Raw genomic sequence first — 21,459 nt, 5'->3', positions numbered from 1 at the left:
GAAAAAGGTGTGGGAGGGGGATGGGCGCCAAATATAAAATTTTAGCTTGGGGAATTAAATAGTGTCGCAGATATTGGTAAAGAAATGTTAAAAATTATATATGCTGCTGCCTAAATATGTATATACTTACACAAATTTCTTCGTTGCTTAGTAGCCGTCACGTCGTTGTCGATCAGATTACTGTTAGAGACAGTACAATGTTTCTTCAGTGGTGACACGTTTTTAAGTCTATATAAAGTGTCCCACAGAAAATGCTCCTCCTATATTAAATTTCTATTTTTTTAGCTGGAAAATGTTAGTTTGTACTATATTATACTAAGTCAACTTAAATACGTATAGCGTCACACTCGCTTTACTATAGTGTCACATTTGTTCGTTGACCAAATAAGAGATAGCCAAAACTAATATTTTGGAAGCTACATATTAAATTTCCGAAGCGAAAATTGTATATTTCTATTTTATATTTTGTATTTTACATCTCACATTTTATATTTCTAAAGTCTAAAATGTTTTATTTTTTACAGAATTTATGGGATATCCATAACAAACTAATTCATAAACATGAAAAAGATATCAATTTAAAATGATATAAAATATTAATACTATACATATATGATAATGTATAAAGTCTCGTATTACAAGAATTTAAAAGACTGGGTCTGAAGAGTTTCAGATTACATGATATATACATAAATTGTGAAAATCACTCAATATGAAAACTTAATATGATATATACATATCTGTTTCAATAAAATATGAATTATAATAGTGTTATTGTTTCATATTTTTGTACTATTATATTTTTTCATAAATAAACATATCCTTTTTATCATAAACTATTTTCTCTTAATAACAAGTTCCTTTCTTATTGCAGTCGTTCGTAAAACAGTTTTGCATATTTACTGAATACATGTATTTACTGAATGTCCAATTTATAGATACAGGAATAAATGGTCAAAACTTCACGAACATTTATTGATACTTTTACTACAATTCAAATATCTAGGAAATATTGTCCAATGAGTTCAAGTCCCAAGAATTAAGGGTAATAATCTTCATCCTTAGGTATTACATTAAAATTATTTTTTTTTACAAATTATTTCTTTATATGCTCGTATTTATTTTTAAAACAGGTCATGATATAATTAAAACGATATTTTGAATTGACAAACAACTAGAAGCTTAAGAAATAATAAATGGAATATTTTTTAAGTTATTGAACAATTGAAATAATTTTTTGAAAGAAGTGCAAGCGTATGTTAGAAAAGATTGATTATCCCCTTAAAATCAAGGACAAACTAGCGGTAATAAGTGGGAGAGTCGCAGAGAAACGACCATTATCACGGTAAACACAAGTGATAAGTGGAAGTGTAGTACAATACTGGCTGTCAGCATCGTACTGTCTTGAGAGGAGGAACCGTTGGCACACATATTGGTTGGAATTACGTAATAATAGGCACGCTAAAATAATTGATAACAACATTAATCTTACGATCTTGTCAGTGGTCGCCGATCCTATAAATTCAATCAATACTTAAAACGGCTACAAGTTACATCTTGGAGTTTCTCCTGTTGTGACCGATCTCAACTCCGAAAACTTATTTCGCGTCCACTTTCGACAAATATTCAATATAGCACGTATTTTTCTCAACCGTAATCATGAATGAGAGTGAATTTGAAATGAAAGAAGTTGTACTTCGTGACGTCGAGCCAATGTTACAACAGAGGCTCGGGAATGAAGTGATTGTCGAAAATTTCAGCACTGAATCGCTATTACCTCCTGGAGAAAATTATGGAAGTTCGATTTTCAGCGTGAATGTTGAATTGAAGCGTAAAAATACAGGGAAGAAAGAGGACCTTCATCTTATCGCAAAGATGTGTCCACCAACAGAATACCAAAAACGAATCTTCAATAGTTCTCGTACATTCACGAAAGAGATTTTCATGTACGATACTATCATGCCGGCTTATAATAAATTAGAATTGGAGTGTGGTTTGAGAAAGAACGAGTTGTTCGAGATATTGCCAAAGTTTTATGGGTCTAGACTGTCTTTACAACCAGATGGGGTTTTCGACGAGGACGCTGTTATTCTAATGGAGAATCTGAAAATTGCAGGCTACTATACCGGCGATAGGACTTCAGGTATGTATACGTATATCCTGTTGTGTAAAATTAATAATAAAAGATGCTTTTCCCTTTTTTATAGATGCAGTTATTAAAGTAATTAAACTAATCAAAGGAAGTCTTTATGCTTCTTTTCTTTTACAAAATGATACGCCGTACGCTTTTATTACACCATAGTATGCAATTTAGGTCGACGATGCTGTTTGTACTTTTAATGATTTAGTTCAAAGGTTTAGCTATTCGTATCGTCTTTGTGATAAAAAATCGGACTTTGTTTGGGCTTACTTAGAAAGGAAAATATTGACATTAAATGTTAATGACTAGGTGCTATACAGTCGACACCGTTTAAATCACTTTTTAGATGCTTTTAAAAATCGTTTTCGAATTTGTTTCTTTTCTTTTCTAAGATTTTATAAATATTCTGATATTTGAATTTGTTTTAACGTAAAATGTACGATAAATAATACTGATAATTTTTTTGTAGTGCCAAAGTAAAGTAAAATCTAATCAATTTCTTGAAATCTTGAAAGTCTGATATACGAGCGATAACTTCAAAGTTATTAAGAATTGTAAATATTCCTTTGGAATGTAATTGACATTTACACAAATAACATTACTTATGACACAAACATTTTAAGAAAGAAGTTTATATCAATTTATTTATTAATTACTTATTAACTTAATTACTCCGAGTCGAGTCACGTTCAGTGTCCTATAAGTTGTCGTCTGTCCACGATGAGACTTTTTACATCCGTACTTTTACTGAATTATACTTCTGATCTCGATGATTCAAAGATGATTAATTCGCTACTGATTTTATATCTCATTTTCAATTAATCCCCTCTAATTCTCGAATCTTTTGTAAAATACTTAAATCCAAGTAAGTTTCTTAAAAATCTACTAAGCTTGACACACCTATCCATTTCTATTTTCGAATCTTCTTTAAAATTCTAATTTGTCCGATTGTTTTATGCAGGTTACGACCTAGAACATTCAGAGGCAGGAATTAAAGCTCTGGCGAGATTCCACGCTTTAGGAATAGCTACGAAACAGAAAAAACCCGGTATGTTCGAGGTGTTCAAGATGTACGCAAAACCTTTACAAATAGAGGGTACCACGGATAACATGTTCGCGCTGATACTCCAGCAGATTCAAGCAGATCCAGAAATAAGTCCTTATTATGACAGATGTAATAAAATTTTGACTGGATTGGACATGCAGCAATTATGGTCGGAAAACCTTCGCGAACCTTGGACGAGTATTATTCATTCGGATTTCTGGGTGAACAACGTGATGTTCCATCAGAGCGAGGATGGCAAAATCGACAGTATAAAGTTCGTCGATTTTCAAATGTACCTTTACGGAAGTCCTGTCCGCGATCTGCTCTTTTTCCTCTACTCTAGCGTGCATCAGGATGTGACGGAGGAACAATTAGAGGATATGATGGATCTGTATTACGAAATTCTGTTAGGTACGCTGAGTAAAATGGGATGTACGACGGATATGTTTAACAAGGAAGAATTCAAAACGAAAATGGCCGAGGATGCTCCACGCGAATTCATGCATGTATGCTTTATGATAAAGTTACTCACATTGGACACGAAGGCAATCGACAATTTTAACGTGGATAAAATGCAAGAGGCGATAGTCGGATATAGCGGAAGTAATATATTTAACGAACGACTACGAAGGCTGGTCCTATGCTTCGTTGCACGTGAATGGATATAGAGAATTTATTTGCGAGGATAAATCGTGACTTTCAGTACAAAGTGCCTTTTTACCTAATCATATCGTGTCACTGCCTTTCGAAAAGCTCATACCCTTTAATTAATATCGCGATAGATGATATCACGCTAACAGAAATATCATACTCAACGATCGATTTGACTCATATCTGTAATCTGTACGTGAGATCAGGCAAATGAATATCGTTGGTAAAATAAATCGATCACTTTATCTCATTTCTTGACGACCAAATATCAGTCCCAACGAATTGACAAAAATAACAAAGAATTTCGTCGAGATGCAGAAGATATAAAAGTTTATTACATCGACGATGGAAGACGGGCTTTTAATTAATGCCTGATTAGGCACAATGATAAAATTTTATCAGAAAAATCGATAAATCATACTCAAAGAACGTGTAATTAATATTGTGCTTAATTAATATTATAACAAATGATACAATAGTATTTTATATTTATTATAATATTACTTCATGTAAAGATTTTGTTACATCTTAATTGTATGATAACAAAATCTTTTTATGTATAAATTGTATATAAAATATGCAATTTTTAATTATTTTCTGATACATCGGGAAATCGTCCGAACAGTATATTTTATGAGGTATTTTAATATATTCTGTACATACTTTATATTACCACAAAGTGAAAGGAAATGATTAATAAAAATTTTTTTAAATACGATACATGTATTTTATTCAGCTTACATCCTGATTAGCTTTATCTTCTATAAATGAATATGATTTTAACGCGAGTTTGTCTTATAGTGATTTGGGAGATAAACGAAGAGTATCACTTAATCCTTCGATAAGAAATTTCAACTTTGTTTGCATTACATATACCTAATTACTTTCAATTATATCAAAATTAAAATAAACGGAAGTAAAATATTTTCAAGTGAATATTACCGATAAAAACTGAAATGAAATTTCATAGAAATTTCTTTAGATAAAGTAGTTATAAAAAAAATTAATTCGAAGTATAAAGAATTAATTTAACATGTGATATTAAATATTTTTTAACGTAACCATTTTTTAATTGTTTATAAAATCTCTTATAGTGACAACGTTTTAGGATAACATTACGTATCTTTGTTTAAAGAAACGATTAATATTCATGTAAAAAAGTAATTATATCAGGAAATATATATTTCTGGAAAATCAGTATAAAACATTATCGAAAATGATAATAATAGAAATTACGTGTGTATTTTTGTAAATTATCTGATAAAAAATATCGCGAATCGTTTTAAATGCATTATTATCGGTTTTATGTAACAATAATTCTACATTTTCATGAAATAAATTCATAATAAATTAAAAAATATATCATTCATAAAGCATAGAAAATCGATAAAAACGATAGGTTTATAAGTCTTTCATGATTACAATGATTTATACAATTATATCCACGGATTATTAGATTCTCCTCGTTTTTAGTGAAAAAAATACAAGTGCTTTCTCTTAAGTAATATTTCTTATTGGAAAAAAATGTATTTTTTCATTATTTAATTGCTCTCAAAACTAATATTTACCATTTTTTAACGAACCTTTTATTTGACAAATAATATCAAACAAATTAGGGTCCTGATAATTCGTACATTCACTATTTATGTTTTATTAAATACTATTTTTGCAATACTATCATTTCAGAATGAAAAAGAACTATTTGCGTAGAAAATAGTTTCTTAATGTGCAAACAAAGTGAGCAAATGTGTGTATTTAATCTTTTGAAAGTGATAGGTAATGTGTAACACGTATTAGAAGTACGAGAAAATTTGCTGCTACATTGGAATTGTTTTTTTTTAATGTTATAGAAGAAATATTACAAATTCTAGATAATAATATACCGATTTGTATAATTAGATTAAAATAATGTAGTAAAGTTTAACATAATAAATATTTATTATTATGTTATAATAATGTGAATTGTAATGTCTGTTTCGAAGTATAATATTATATAATGTATTGTAGACTTTTAGATATTAAAATTCTCATTTACAATTATTGATAAAGCTAATCGTATCGATGATTTAGCACTTTTGAATAGATTACATTTTGAAATAATTTCCTTAATTTCAGAATACGATTGATTCTTTTTGTGAATTAAATATTTCGTATTCTATATTTTAAAGTTTAAGATTATTTGTTTCTTATATTTGGTAAATAATTAATAACCTTTTGTAATTTTATTATTTTAATCTGATATCAATACTTTTACGTAAAAATTAGTCTCGTCAATAATCAATAACAAATTATACGTTGATAACCTTATATTTTTTGTCTTCTAATATCGATTTAATTTACTAATCAAATTGTTTTGTAGATTGTAATTAAAATATAAAATTTTTCATGTAAAATATAATTTAACAAATTTGAAAAACAATTTTTCTTTTGATATTTTTTGTCAATAAATGAAAGTATGTTCATGATTGTGATATTTCTCGATTTTTCGCATTAATTAAAGAATTAACTATTATAATATAATTTGATTGAGATAAGAAACATACATTTAATTATTTTATTGACTTACCATTTTCTGTAATTAGTAAATATTCAATTACTCGTAATGATATTAATAATTGGAGGAAGAAACTTCATTGACATAGTTATTGTAATCGACAGATTTGAACACTGGAAATGAAAGAACAGGAAGGATGAAAGTATGTTATAGAATCAGATTTATATTTTTTAGTAAAGTATTATAACATGTAAAGTAGTAAAATTTAATCATTTTAATTAATCACAAAAAAAAAAGTGAAATCGTTTGCACTCAATTGGTAGGATATATGTATGTATATACATAATTCTACGCATATATTTACGCAATAGTTAATGCTTATGATGGAGCGAGCAGTTTCTTAGTGGTTGAGGCCACTTTTTTTTTAGTTTTTCTATATTTTTACAAAAGTTTTAACCAGATTTACCTGCAAGAAATTGTATCACGAAATATAATTCTGTAATTAAAATAATGAGTTTGTTCGTGATGCAGAATTTCCATGGATTAACTCTATTTATATTACTCATATCTATTCTAACCTTATCTATCAGTGATGAAATTAAAACAGATGGTAGTAAGTCTTTAATGCCTACATCAAATCCACGTTTTATCGATGGAGATTCTAAAACCGAACATCGAACTTTATCTTCGTCAATTCACTTTACACGTGAATCTGTTAATTCTATAGAAATACTGAATGTATGTAATGATTGTACTTGACAGTTATTAAATGTTTAAATAACCAATCTTTAATTTAAAATAGTTTAAATATTTTAAATAATTAAAATAGTTTAAATATTTGATATATTTTAGTTCTTTGCTCTCTTTTTTTTTTTTGGATAAGTTACATATAATGACATAAAATAAATATGTAATTGACGTATGTGTAAATATTGTTGCAGAGAAATATTGCCACCCCTTCAGTTGCAGGGGAAGGTGGTCCAATTTTTATTGTTTCTACTACTGAACAAACATCTACCACTTCCCATTTAATAAATACTGTCAGTAATTCAAATGTACAGTCCAATTTAACAAAAGAGGAAGATAATGCTTCATATGTAAAAAGAAGAAAGAATACTTCTAAAATTGTATCGAGGAAAGGAGCAGAAAATGAAGCCACTCCTTCAGTTGAAAGGACATCTGATGATGTAAAGCCAGTAATTGAATCTTCAACAATAGCTAATATTGTTCACACTAATGAGAAGGTTGATATAAATGTAAATAATTCAAAATCAAATATTACTGACAAGCATATAAGTAATGTTCCAAACACTACTGTAAATAGTATTTTACATCTTATAAATATAACACAGCAAAAATTATCAACAAATGCTCCTATAACAGCATCATCAACCCAAGAACATAAACCTAAACCAACAGCAACAGTAATAGGACCTAATAGTGATAAACAGGCATCTATACCTCATATTAAAGGTTCACGCTTAGGAATGCCAAAGAAAATTGATTATGTTTTACCAGTTATTATTACTCTTATAGCTTTGCCAGTTTTGGGTGCTATTATTTTTATGGTTTATAAACAAGGTAGAGATTGTTGGGATAAGAGACATTACAGGCGAATGGATTTTCTTATTGATGGAATGTATAATGATTAATGTTTACAAATGAAATGGCATTTAAAAAGTTGGATCATAAAGCTACTTTCATATGCAATATATATATACATTTCGTATATACAATATATTACATAACAATTGAATATACTCTGCCATTATAGCTGCAATGAACATACATATTCCAATTATAAAAACATTTATTAATTTTTTGTTTTAGTGCAACTTGCTATATATGTTATTTTTATTATGCTATTACCTTAATATGAGACTTGTTATTGCATATTATGGTTTATATGAAATTTAAACACGTTCAAGTTTGTACTTTTAGACAAATGGTGTATAGGAAAGACAATATGGAAATAATAACAAACTTACAATCATGGCAATAAGAATTTTTTATGAATTATACAAATAAAATACCTTCAAAGGTAAGCTTTGAATCTTATTTCGTAAAATAATAATTAAAAAAGTTTATAATTGTATAGATGAAAAGATGTGTATTAAAACATCTAATATAAATAATATATATCATACAAAATTTTGAGATCAGTGATTTAATTTTGTATTTATGTCTATAAATGGTTTATTACCATAACATATTATTTTGTCATTAAAAAATCTTAATAGAAACTCAAATGTGCCAAGAATTTGATTCTAAATATAGTAATATTAATGCATTCTCTTTTCATATAATGAATTAAAATAAGTTTTCTTGATACATGTGAAGATGTTGGTTTTTAATGATATTTCCATATGATTTCCTTTTCACTAAAATTTGGTTGTACCTTTTAAACTTAAGTAAAATACTCATCACATTAATTTACAAATTGTAAAATAGTAATATCTAGTTCACCAAAGAAATATTTGATTTGTGTAATTTGATATTTGCATTTATTTACTATAATTATATTATTATTTTTTCATTTACATTCTGGAAAAAATTTATTGATGTAAAATAATTATTATTGCCACAAAGAAAGAAGTGAAATGAATGCTGAATGTCCATTTGTAAAATTATCATACTGTAGAAAATATAAGCAATGATTTATGCAATTACTTTATCTAATAAGGTTTCTGCTATTGTTATTAATGATGATGGAATTTTATGAACTTTCTTGTTTGTTTAACGTTCGTAAAATTTATATATTATCCAGATGTAATAAAGCAATAACTATTTTTATATATATATGTAAAAAATCATTCATATTCTTATAAAATATAGATACTTGTAACTGAAGATGTTTTATTATTTTGCATGTTGTGTAGTTACATTTATAAAGCAAAGGAAAATTCATAATTTTGATTTTTAATTTTTATTAGGAAGCTTGTAATGTAGGTACATAAAATCAGTAATATTAGTATTGCATATCAATTACAAAGTGTATACTGATAAAGAATACTGTAGCTATTTTGCATAATAATCATTAAGAAATGATAGGATAGCATTGTGTTCTAATAAATGTGATACATCATTTTTATATACTTTTTATACATGTTTGTGTTACATAAAAATAATGTTTTGTATATTAAAAAGCTTCAATTCTGTGATTTGATCTGCATGTTTATTACATACATAAGTTTAATTTAAGAAAAACATTTTTAATGATATTAATGTCTCTAATATTTTTGGATAGTTTGATTTATTTTGCAAATTTAAAGCTTTAAAGTGCATAATCTTTGATGGTTTATAACAATCTAGAATAATTATACTTTTTACTATAATGCTACAATCATAATTTCGTCTTAGATTAAATTTATTGCTTTTATTATTGAATTAAATATAAAAATAGTAATTGTCATAAATAGTTTCATCTTAATGTTGTAATTTCAATACAAACATAATTTTGTCAAGTAGCATCTTCAAAATATTGCTATGTTATGTAATTATTAATAAGGTAATAATCTAATAATCTAAAATTCGGTTCATTAAAATTGTGTTAAAATTTTTATAATATTCCAGATTCTTTTTTTGAATTGAAAAACAAATGTAATACAATATTTCCATTGTAAATCTAGAACGATTGTTTTTACATTTGAAAGTACTGATTAGAAATATTTCCATAAAATTACATTTGTCGTGTTTTCATATAAAAAAATTGTACAAATAACGAATAGATCGTTTAATAATAGTGTTATAATCACACCATTGTAATATTCATAACTAAAATCGCTTACAAGATGAAAGTTATTAAAAATATATAGTTTTTGTATAAAGAAAATATACTTGAAAAATTAACCAACTACTCACATTGAAAAATGTCAACTTTTACTATATTTTACTAATTAAATTTAATTGACCAACTGTTCTCAACTAAGAATGGAATAAAAAAGAAAAAAAAAAAAGAAAGAAAAAGATACTACAAATGTAAAAGTACTTTATACTGCATTTTAAAATTAAAAATTATCATACCAAACTTTCATATTTAAACACGATGTTCGAGAAAACTTTCTACTTAGATTTATACTTTACTTCATCCGGAAAAGCTTCTCTTGGAGGAACCAAGCTAAGCATCATTACATGACGTTGATAAGCTCTGGAATTACGAAATTGCGTATCTGTTCCGTGAACACGATCTAATACTCCTAAGACTCCAAAGCATTGGTTAAATCTAAAATAACACAATGTTCAATACCCATTTTTAAATACAAACAATTAATTTTAATTTTCAATTTTCCAAATATTAATAGTTGATAATATTAAATATATTAAACTTCGATATGAAATATAATTATATGTTGATAGAGATTATGAAATATTAATGAAAAAGTAAATATTATAAATTATCTTCTTAGTGGATTTTAATGTAGTTCAAGTCATTTAATGTTGCAGATAATTAGTTTCAAGAATATATGAAAAATACTTACTTTAAGTGATGAAAATCGTGAGCTTCTGGCGATGGAAAAAACGGTAGATGGTAACCGGAATGAGCATTTAATGTAGAAAGAATAGCAAGCGAGAACCAAAGCCAAGCAGTAGCCACATGAGAACCTACGATGAATACTCCCAAAAACGGTGGTAATAGATTCGAGCCAATGTGTTCTAAAGGATGACAATATAGCGATGTTACAGCTATGGGAGCTGTCCATTCGTGGTGCTGCTTATGTATATACTTATATAGATAGCGGCTATGCAGAAATCTGTAATGTAATTTTACTTTTACACAAGTCTTTTTACAAGAGAGTATATAAAATATATGTAATAATACAGAGGAACATTTATTTACACATGATTTTAATTGTTTAGTAAAAGTTACTTTTTATTACTTAAAAAATGATAACAAATATTAATTAAATAATAAATAAAAATATATTTAAATTATTATGTTAAATACATTTAATTATATTTCTTTTATCTATACAAAAATACCAAATTTTAATTACTTTAAGCAATAAACAAAATAATTTTAATCTACAATAAGTAAATTTATTTAAACAAATATAAAGAAGATTCGTTTCTTTTTAATTCAGTATACATACCTTTCAGGATGAATTAATTTAGAGATTAAAACGGACCATCTCGCATAATTTATACTTATTAACAGTAAAATGTTTTCTAATGAAGGTTCATGAATGATTTAAGGGCAAAGTTAACAAAGTACTTTAATGGCATAAAAATTTTCCATACCTGTGCGAGTAATAAAATCCAATTTCCTCGCACAATATGTGAATAGCGATTTCAACGAGTACCCAGTGGAAGGTCGGCAATTCGCGTACAGGGGGATAACCGCGCCATTCCATAAAGCGATAACTGACGTACGCTAAAGGAAGTCCAACAATTATCTGATTGAATAGTACTTGAGCGATTACTTTGCACAATTCCCTCGTGTCGACTGGTTCATTCGTGCCTGGTTGTATTTTATATTTCCGCAAAGCAGCTGGCCGATTAGTTATATCTAGAATCGTGTAAATTCCACCGAAAAACCAATATACAAAGAACGTCAGTCCCAACGAGCCTGGAAAATATCAATTTCAAATTTGTAATCTTTACGTTTGTACAAGAAATCAATACGTATGTGACAATAAGATTATATGTTCCAAGATAAGTTTCAGCACAATGGTAATACAGAAATTCGTTTCTATCTTTCAGTAGAATCTGATAAAAATAGAAGTGATAATTTTCTTTTCTTTGTATTATTTCAGACGAAAGAAAGAAGAATTTGAAAAGAATTCGATTATACACTATTGCATATCAAGTTTCTTAAAAAAAAAATGATTCTTTTTTATTAATATGTCCAACATATTTGACATACATATAAACAATTCAATGGAATTTCGTTAAAACAATTTTCTTTTCCTAATAAATTCAATGATTGTTTGACTCATGATCAATTGATAACCAAATTTGCATATTTTAAGCAGCACTTATCTTGGAATGTGCTGTATATTGTTGCTGTTTTATATCTTCGTGTACCATGAACCCAGAGTGTAACGGGATCGTCTCCTAATTTGTCTAAAATTCTATCCCATTGTGCTTGCCAGAAGTCACCAGAAGCTCCCCAAAATCTTTGTAGATGCCTAAGAAAAAAAAAAGGATCAGAATAGCGAAACAATTACGACGAAATTAAACAATTGGATCTTGGAGATAACATCTCGTATTTAATCAAAACTCAAAAATATAAAAGTCATGGTTGTATACCTTATCCGTTAAAATTTACCATGTTAGTGAGTTGCAGAACGCAGCGAATCCAATCACTACAGTTCCGATTACGAAAAGTACACTCCTTAAACTCGAAAGTAAGGTCGGTGTTTGATTTTTACAGTCTTCGCCGCTGGCAGGAGTCCCTGCAAGAAACAAGTTGTTATTATTTTTTCGTAGCTTTCATAGTTTTCTATTTAAACAGCTTTTAAATCGTTTCAATCGTTATTCAATTAGAAAAATATTTTTTGATTCAATTCATATCGAAGTAACAGTAACAGTAAGCTAAATGTATCGATATTAAAATGCATTGCATAATCCAATTATACGGTGTATTTTAATGTCAAAAGTATCCAAATAAGCTTCAATTTTATGATTTAATAATGTTTAATAATTTTGAGAAAAATGTGTTCATTTTTATGTAAAATATCGATATTAAATATAAAATCTAATATTTAATATATGAAAAAATAGTAACTTTAACACTGGGTAATGATTTAAATAACAAATTTACTATATGCGTTTCTTATCATGTTTCGCAAAAGTAGCGTAAGCAGATATTTAGCTTGCATTGACGGTCGAAGGCAACAAAAATGTATCAGGAAAACCGGCGTTTGCACAACAGGATGTGATACAAGATAACCAGGATTTGATCGACAATGCACTGAACAGCCATTCGACTTTAGCCCTTTCAAACACGCGATTATGTGCAATTACCATTTTTAACGCGATCGCGGTCAAGTTGCATAAAGGGATTATCGGTTAGCTCCTTACATACTTGCGAATTCAAATTTGCTAAATAATTCAACGATTTTTACATATATACGATACATACAGCACATATAATTTAGATAAACAATAAAAAATCAATTTTTATAATCTTTCATAGGTAACTTAAAATAATTTTCTTCTTAAGATTTATTTCCTAGTTAGTGTAACATTACTATTTTGTATTATTGTAATGCTATTTAATAATATTTTTTAAAAATTATAAAATAACATTATTTACTTTCTTTTTTCAGAGAGAACAATTGTTGGACTGAAAAAAGTGTATGTACATATGGCAGTTAAAAGAGGTCGATGGAGATTCAACAAGATCAAAGATTCATCGGGTACGCATGCACTGGACTAACAATAAGAATTACCATAGTAAATCTCGTAGATAATACCTCGCTTGTTGTATCAACGAATAGCATCAATGTTAAGCCAACTACGAACTTATTTAAACACCACACCGTATATTGAGATCTACCTAATTGCTAGACACATATTGTAATGTAATCATATATCGATTAATGTCTTTGTTTGACACATAATATAATTAAAATTTTGCTTAACACATTATGCGACTCATCTACCTTTATAATTGAATGTATCGTAGAAAATAGAGTGAGAAATATTCTTTTCTTTGAGGGGTTTACTTAATTTCGTAGTTTGATAACAAAATGAGGGAACTTAATGAAACTCTGATATAAATCGCCTGACGAATTACTGTAAATACACTATTCTTCTGTTATCTATTAAGAATTTTATCATTCACAAATACGAGATAAGGGCAGGCATTGTTCTTGGTTCCTTTGTACTTTGATCTTTTTTTTTTTTTTTTTTTTTTTTTTTTTTTTTTTTTTTTTTTTTTTTTTTTTTTTTTTTTTTTTTTTTTTTTTTTTTTTTTTTTTTTTTTTTTTATTTTTGATATCTAGTATATTTTTAATATTTCTATGTTCTTTCATTTTTATCTGTTTTTCGATGTAAGTTTCTATATTGCTTACTTTAGAATTTAAAACAATTTATTGCAATCTAGTGCTATTAATCTCTACGAATAAATCATAAGCTAATGAGACATAGATTTAACTTAATTTTACTTCAACGGACATTTTTCTTAAGGAAATCCACTGCGAGATTTACTAACGTAATTTGTTTCTTCTGACTAATTTTTGTGCTCTGCTAATTTAAATAGAATATTTGGAAATATTAATAAATATTATTTGTTGTATGGTTTCTATACGCATATATTGATTTTGACCTGTTTCGTTGGATTAAACAATTTTTTATTTTTCAATTATTTAATCACCTTTGCTCAGGTAAATATATCTAAAAGAAGAAAAGGAATTTAGTTGTATATTGACACGTGTAGCGTTTCTAAAGGATCGCGATTTTGTGGTATAGTATCACAACACGCGAGGGTGAAAGTTTCATGAGCTCTGAAAACATAATGAGATTTCACTCGCAGTAATACATCAATTTTTGAGGCATTTATTTTTAGACTGTCGATAATCATAAACTGAAACAAAGATTCCTACCACTGAACTACGTATAACTTACAGTAAATATTCAAGTTATTTCTCTACATCGATGTCGTTTCTTTGAATCTTCGCATTCTTTTACGTATTTTTCCTTTATATATTATTAATATTTCTTTTTACACGTTAATAGCAAAATTTGTTGTTTAATATCCATTTTATTTATATACTTTTTCATCGCAATATATTTTATCGCGAAATTAATAAAAGACTTTAAATATTTATGATATTATTTATACTTACAATAAATAGCAACGTATAGTGTTTGCTCACACATGCTTTTCTACGTATTTATGACGTATTAACGGTATTGATATTATTGATTCTGATTGAAGATATTTGCGGCAATTGCTTTTAACAATATTGAGATTTCATGCTATATAAACAAGCTATCAATATGAATAAAGTGGAACGAAATTATCACCATTATCATAAATATGAACATAAATGCTCATGAAAGTCAAAAATGATAGTAATAAATTTAATGAATATATTATATTCATATTTTGATGGTAATACATCGTACAAAATTATTCTAAATGCTGATGAAATCTGAACTTGTATGCTAGAATTTCATTATCGTTTTCTTTGCTTACTACATGTAATTTTTGAATTACTTGAAAACACAGAAAAACAAAGTTAATGAAGTAGCTGATATTCAAGGACGGATAGTTTCTTGTTTATTTTCTAATTAGGAAGTTCATACGATCGATTATAAATATTGTACATAGTATCGCGCATTGTCTAATACTTTTACGAGTACTTTGCTTTATTCCTTTATCCATTTTGTCAGGTAACTAAATTTTTCATAAAATTTAACTTTCTTTTGTAAATAAAATTTTTAAATAAAATTGCAAAATACCAGTAGTCGAATTGTGTCTTTCGTATAATTTTGAATGTACCAACACACTATGAGTAATAAAAATCAAATGTAAAATAATTATCGAAATATTAATATTTGTTAAATTACTCAAATTTATTATTTAATTATATTATTTCTATTTGTTAAATTTTATCATAGTTTTTTCGTTTCTCTTTTCAGATAAAGAAGTTTCGAAAAGACTATACCAAAATATTTATTTGATACAACGCTCGATAGATGACGTTAATGCATTTAGCGCGACTATACTAACTTCAACACCTCGATAATCAATGTATGTATATATGTACTACACGGTTTTCAAATTCATGGATGTAAAAAAAGTTGCTGTCAACGCAAATCATTTATACATTGCAAATTTACAAATGCTAGAAATTCTATATAATTCTATAACTACGCAGTATAATTCTAAAACTGCGCAGTTAGTGCAAATTGCGTAATTAATATCTATCATTGCTTTCTTCTTCGAATAGTGAATCATCTGTGAGTTTTTACGATATGAAAAAATTCACCATTAGAATGTAAGTGACAAGCACGTGCATATGAAAATATTTTCCTGGGAACTTTTATACATATCTTTCGTATATATGTTAAAATATTCTTTTTTACGTAATTTGCTGTTACCTCGAAATAAAAAATGGTTCTTCTATCAAGAGTAGTTTCTTCGATAATAATTTCTTGAACAAAAAAATCTACTTCTGCTACTTCAGACTGTTTTATTGTAATTTAGTAACAGGGTTTACAATACTAATAATAAATATATTCCTAGTATTTTTTTCGTGCTAACTTTAAGAGGGATATTTTACAGTTCATAGTTTATGCACATGTCTGCAGTTTCATAGCAGCCAATTGCGATCAAAAACTGTAAATATATAATGAAAAAGAAATTAAATTTGGATAGGTAACGTTTATATTTAAAAATCAAAAAGTTTATGTATTCTTCTAACTTTGTTATCTACAGTCGTTACAGTTTCTATTAAAACTGATTCTTCGGATAACGTCTAGAGGACGTTATCGAAGAACCAGTTGTTTTCATCGTGTCACCCGTTTGAACATTAACATAGTATTTTTTAGATCGAAGACAATATCGAAACTTATGTATTTATTTTAAGTGAAGTCATACGTTACATATCTTTAATTAGTGTGAAGTTCAATTGCAGATCTTGTGTGACAATTATTTCTTTTGCAAGAATGTTTATATCAGATATAGTTTATTATTGCGTGTGAGTTGTAGGTTGGTGAATATATTGTCGATTATAATTGTCATGAATGTCGTGAACAAAATTTCATAGTTTCCTGATCTTGTATAGCATAATCAAAGCATTTATTAATGCGTTGATTACTTTGAATGATTATTTCCAAAATGAATCATTATTCGATGACGAAAATTATAAAACTGTTATATGTACAATTAAGTAAGTTGTATTATTATCGTTTATTTTCCATATATTTCCCATTAGATAATTTTTATATACTTTTTCAGAAATTTCTAGAACCTCGCAAATTTATTATTTGAATCTACAAAGGAATATTTTATGTTGGAAGCATGGTCTAAAATTGGCTATATTTTATTACTGAAAATGTAGGTATGAATCAAAACGCAATAGATTATTTATATAATTATAAACAAGTTATAAGCCCAAACTTTAAAAGAATATTCATTTGCGATTCAATTTAACCATGTATTAATACACTGCAGGCAGATCACGAAATTTCACAAATTTTAGAATAATAAGAAAGATACATAATGACGAAAGTGATTATAAAATCCATCAGTTATACCCAAAATTTAATTCAAGATCTGTACTGATTGTTCAATTGATTCTATTCGATCGATTCTCCACAAAAGAATCTAAACAAAAGTTTATGCGATTTCAAGTTTTTCCCATAATGAGATTTACGAAAAAATGTCCTCGCTTTAACGTATCAAGTAGGTAGTTGCCTCTCTAGTTCACAAATTCACCTAAGATCTTGTACGCAGCATGTGGCAGAAAGCGCGGATTCAAGAACAGGAGAATTCGAAGTACATTCGCACAGTAGCACGCTTGACTCACGTTTCGAGGAATGTCTTTCCTTTGTCTCTGTCAGTATATACCTTTTCGTCGAAAGAAAGTCTCGAGTAGTGACATAGCGAAACTGGTCCACGTGGTTTGACTAAACGAGCACTTTTCACATCCACACTCGTTCAACCTCGAACGTACAGCATTGCGTTGTCGAATGACACGCACTGACCGAACCCGTGTTGTTTCATCCTTGACTATGCTTCAGACAATATAATCGCCCCTCCACCACTCCTTCCTTTTTGTTCGTGCCACTTAATTTTTTGCTAACCCATATAAATATTAGGTCGTCGGAAGACCACTGATCCCTGGTAAACACGCTGATGTTTAATTTTTCTGATACTTTTGTACATTCTAAAAGTTCAATAGATGGAAAGCTTATCATGTTTCAATATTTTCAGTGCTGAAGTAATTTCCCAAATTAGAAAAAGAAATTTTCTTAGGGATAGTCTCGATACTTATTATAATTTATTTATCTCTATTCTCTACTTTATTTACTTTTTCATTGCTATTTGTTTACAGTAATTTTTTGAAATGTTTTTTATAATACTAACGTTTAACTATCTTAGTTCACCGACAATAAGAGACAAAAAGTCTTCGTATTTTGAAGTAATAGAGGGTCTTTTTGAGTATACGTAAATGAGTCATCGTTAACTAAATACGTTACATAGTAATTATTCGCATTCCTCCAAATTGCTCGACTCATAAAATTACTTCTAATGAGTAATTAAATGATACGAATGGTATTAAATGTAGTATCGAAAATTTAAATTATGTATTACTTTCAATTTATACTCTTTAATTTATGTACACATTTTGATTCATGCGTGAATATTCAAATCACTTGACGCGTTACTTTTACATCTAAACGATATGATTGTGAGATGCTATTTAAATTTCAATTTACTTGTGCTATCTATATGAACACTATTACTCTTACAATACATTAAAACGTAACATTGACATTGACGATAATATATTCACGACCTCTATGTTATCCTCTAGTTACACAAATGATATAACATCATTTTACTAACAATATTAGTTCTCTAATTAACAGTAAAATGTATATGAAAGAATATTTATAAAATATAGGAAAAAAATAAATTAATTATCCGTAAAATGTTCATGGAAATAAACAAATAAAGATAAGATGTATGAATATCAGAAATTGTTCATACATTTATATATATTTTACTAATGTCATAATTGTTATTATTTTTAAATTCAATATTTCATTATTGATTAAATCTTTGTTAATGATGGTAATAGATGGGAAGATAATCGAAAAAGTTGTAAAATACACTACCTGTTTGATCTTGTTTACACTCGATATAAAGAGTTTTTTATTTGATCACCGTGTACTTCATTATCGTTAGAGAAAATAATTGAAATATCTATTTTTTATTTACCTATAAATTTATAAACATTTATTTATCAATCTTTTGCTATAATCACTTGATACATTTATTTATATTTTTTAATTTTCCTTTTTCTACACTAAATTAGTTATTAAAGCATTTTAAATGATAAAATGACAATACATTTTGTTTAAAAAGTGGCTTTGAATTTTTATTAAAATGAAAAAACTCCAATTTTTAACTGCACGAGTAAATATGAAACTCTGTAAACGGGTTAAAGGCTTAAGTCAACTACGTTAGAAAGAACACATAATACAAATGCTAAGTATATAAATAGCTTCCTTAAATGTCGAGCTAAATTAGAAGTGTAATATAATATTTAAACATTATGCAAATTAAATTGCCATTCATAAATTGTAGACATTCATTTATAATAACTTTATGAAAATCGAATAAAATATTAAATTATTGCATTGTTTAATAAAGATGTGGTTCAATCCTAATACATAAAATAGTTTATATGTAAAATAAAATAAGAAAGTGTCAGATATGATTTAATTCGTGAATATTTGTTGAAAAAGAAAAAAGAAACAAGAAATAGTAAAATTTTTTATAATCGGCAGACATTTTCCTTATATTTTGTTAAACATTTGCAACTAAGAAACTCCGCTTATTATATGATTTGATTCGAAAATTGAATCGCACGTGACAGTTTAACCCGATTAAGGTCATACATTGCCCTCGCATAATTTGCTACATTACACTCACGTTTACCTCTAACCGGTACAATCATAATTTTATTCTATACGTATCATTATAAAAATCTGTTACACAATATGAATTATAAATGCTACTTTTACCTGGAAGACTGTTCGATTTACAAGACATTATGTATAGCTCACGTGTAATGATAAAGTATATCGTATAATTTGAATGGTGTTAATTAAAACATTCGAGAGGAAAGTTTAATGTAAAATTACAATGTATTTAATACTTATTTTTTCACTGTATTGTCGTATAATTTTCCTATATAATTGTTTACTTTTTATTTGTTTCAGGATGTATATATTCGGTTTAATCCACGAAGCAATATTTTTGGAATTGATGATATTCTAAATTGAAAAATAATTCATTTACTATTCGCACTAGAATGGTTTCAATTCTGAATGTTTACAATTTTTTAATTTGAAATCAACTTATGATTTTATTAATATTGTATGATGCATTGAATTGTTTTAAAATGAGAAGAGTAACATACTAGATCATACTTTTAATGGTAAATAACTGAGAACATAAATAAATAAATACCTTCATCTGTATAATTCATGCAATTTGTAATCAACATTGTTTATAGGTATTCTGCATGAAGGTTTTACATAACAATTATGTATCTCTATTAGTTTGCACGATGTAATAAATAGGGTCATGTTGATACCTTGATGAAAATACAAATTTCGTTATTGATTAAATTCATATCGCTCATCTTGTGTCTGTGATTGTGACTGTAGACCATAGGCAAGTTGGAAAAATAGGAAGTATTATCTTTTTCTTATAATTACAATAATAATTATATAAATGAAGTTTATTAAAGAGTAATAAAGAATGAGCAATTGCATTCGATTAATTAATACGCGCTTATTTACATTTCTGCCTACAGCTTTCTTCCCTCCAAAAGTAGATGTCAATAATTGAATGCATGTCGATACACAAATACAGATAGTAACGTCACATTTGAAATTATAGAACGAAAACAAAAATACAACGAAGGAAAAGAAGTATAATTAATTGCCGATGAACGGCTCAATAAATGAAAACATACGGTTCAACGAATTATGGTTTTGCTCGTGGTAACTGTCATAATGTGCTGCTGTAGGTTTGCTCGACTCACTTGGATGTGTTTTGTTTAAGTGTCAACAGGAAGGAATCGAAATGTCTCTTCCTACCTTTGTATCGGTTCTGCACATCCATCATGGTTGACGATGGTAGCGATTACGAAAAGACCACGGAAATTCTTGTGTCTGAAGTCAATGGATCGCATTTGCCACAGCATACATGATAGTCGATAAACGCAGACCGTTGATACTGGCAAATGCGCCGTAGCACCAAGCCCGTACCTCTAGCTCGAGTATACGTATATATACATACACTTCATGCTATACATACATATGTATAGATATATGTGCACACGCGCACACATATATATATATATAATAAACCGTATTCTATAGTGTACAATGCAGTCTATATATAGTGTCGTGCGTTCACGCATACGCATTAGG

At 27.8% G+C, this 21,459-nt stretch overlaps 3 protein-coding genes across 4 annotated transcripts in view; 2 read left to right on the top strand and 1 right to left on the bottom strand.

Annotated features, from left to right (window-relative positions):
- The window catches only part of Oscillin (glucosamine-6-phosphate isomerase Oscillin), a 6,842-nt gene extending 2,654 nt beyond the window's left edge, over positions 1–4,188 (top strand). The window contains exons 4-5 of one of the 2 annotated variants that reach the window (XM_017904750.1): positions 1,876–2,143; positions 3,102–4,188. In XM_017904750.1, coding sequence (XP_017760239.1) covers positions 1,876–2,143; positions 3,102–3,853 — 1,020 coding nt within the window. In that variant the 3' untranslated portion in view covers positions 3,854–4,188. Of the gene's footprint in view, positions 1–524; positions 574–1,875; positions 2,144–3,101 lie in introns of those variants that run through there. The other variant, XM_017904751.1, reaches the window with a different exon arrangement.
- Positions 4,189–6,793: 2,605 nt separating this feature from the next.
- On the top strand, positions 6,794–8,090 carry LOC108550864 (uncharacterized). Its single transcript, XM_017904759.1, has 2 exons — positions 6,794–7,068; positions 7,272–8,090. Exons 1-2 carry the CDS (start codon positions 6,841–6,843, stop codon positions 7,980–7,982), a joined length of 939 nt encoding a protein of 312 aa, XP_017760248.1. The 5' UTR covers positions 6,794–6,840; the 3' UTR covers positions 7,983–8,090.
- Positions 8,091–10,363: 2,273 nt separating this feature from the next.
- Positions 10,364–21,285, bottom strand: LOC108550858 (fatty acid hydroxylase domain-containing protein 2). Its single transcript, XM_017904753.1, has 6 exons — positions 21,124–21,285; positions 12,599–12,725; positions 12,355–12,458; positions 11,569–11,896; positions 10,809–11,081; positions 10,364–10,552 (listed from the first exon to the last, which is right to left on the bottom strand). Exons 1-6 carry the CDS (start codon positions 21,149–21,151, stop codon positions 10,393–10,395), a joined length of 1,020 nt encoding a protein of 339 aa, XP_017760242.1. The 5' UTR covers positions 21,152–21,285; the 3' UTR covers positions 10,364–10,392.
- Between the last annotated feature and the right edge of the window lie 174 nt (positions 21,286–21,459).

The sequence above is a fragment of the Eufriesea mexicana genome, unplaced genomic scaffold (genome assembly GCF_001483705.2).
Source record: "Eufriesea mexicana isolate 0111107269 unplaced genomic scaffold, ASM148370v2 scaffold3255, whole genome shotgun sequence".
NCBI classification, from domain to species: domain Eukaryota; kingdom Metazoa; phylum Arthropoda; class Insecta; order Hymenoptera; family Apidae; genus Eufriesea; species Eufriesea mexicana.
This window is presented reverse-complemented; position numbering and strand designations above follow the sequence as displayed.

What these genes read in the sequence shown, in the direction of transcription:
- LOC108550858 (XM_017904753.1), bottom strand. Translation starts at nt 21,151, where the DNA reads ATGATGGATGTGCAGAACCGATACAAAG. An exon ending in TTCTGCAACTCACTAACATG is followed by an intron (nt 12,459 to 12,598) that starts GTAAATTTTAAC and finishes TTTTTTTCTTAG; the next exon opens with GCATCTACAAAGATTTTGGG. An exon ending in CGTTACACTCTGGGTTCATG is followed by an intron (nt 11,897 to 12,354) that starts GTACACGAAGAT and finishes GATATTTTCCAG; the next exon opens with GCTCGTTGGGACTGACGTTC.
- LOC108550864 (XM_017904759.1), top strand. Translation starts at nt 6,841, where the DNA reads ATGAGTTTGTTCGTGATGCAGAATTTCCATGGATTAACTCTATTTATA. An exon ending in ATTCTATAGAAATACTGAAT is followed by an intron (nt 7,069 to 7,271) that starts GTATGTAATGAT and finishes ATATTGTTGCAG; the next exon opens with AGAAATATTGCCACCCCTTC.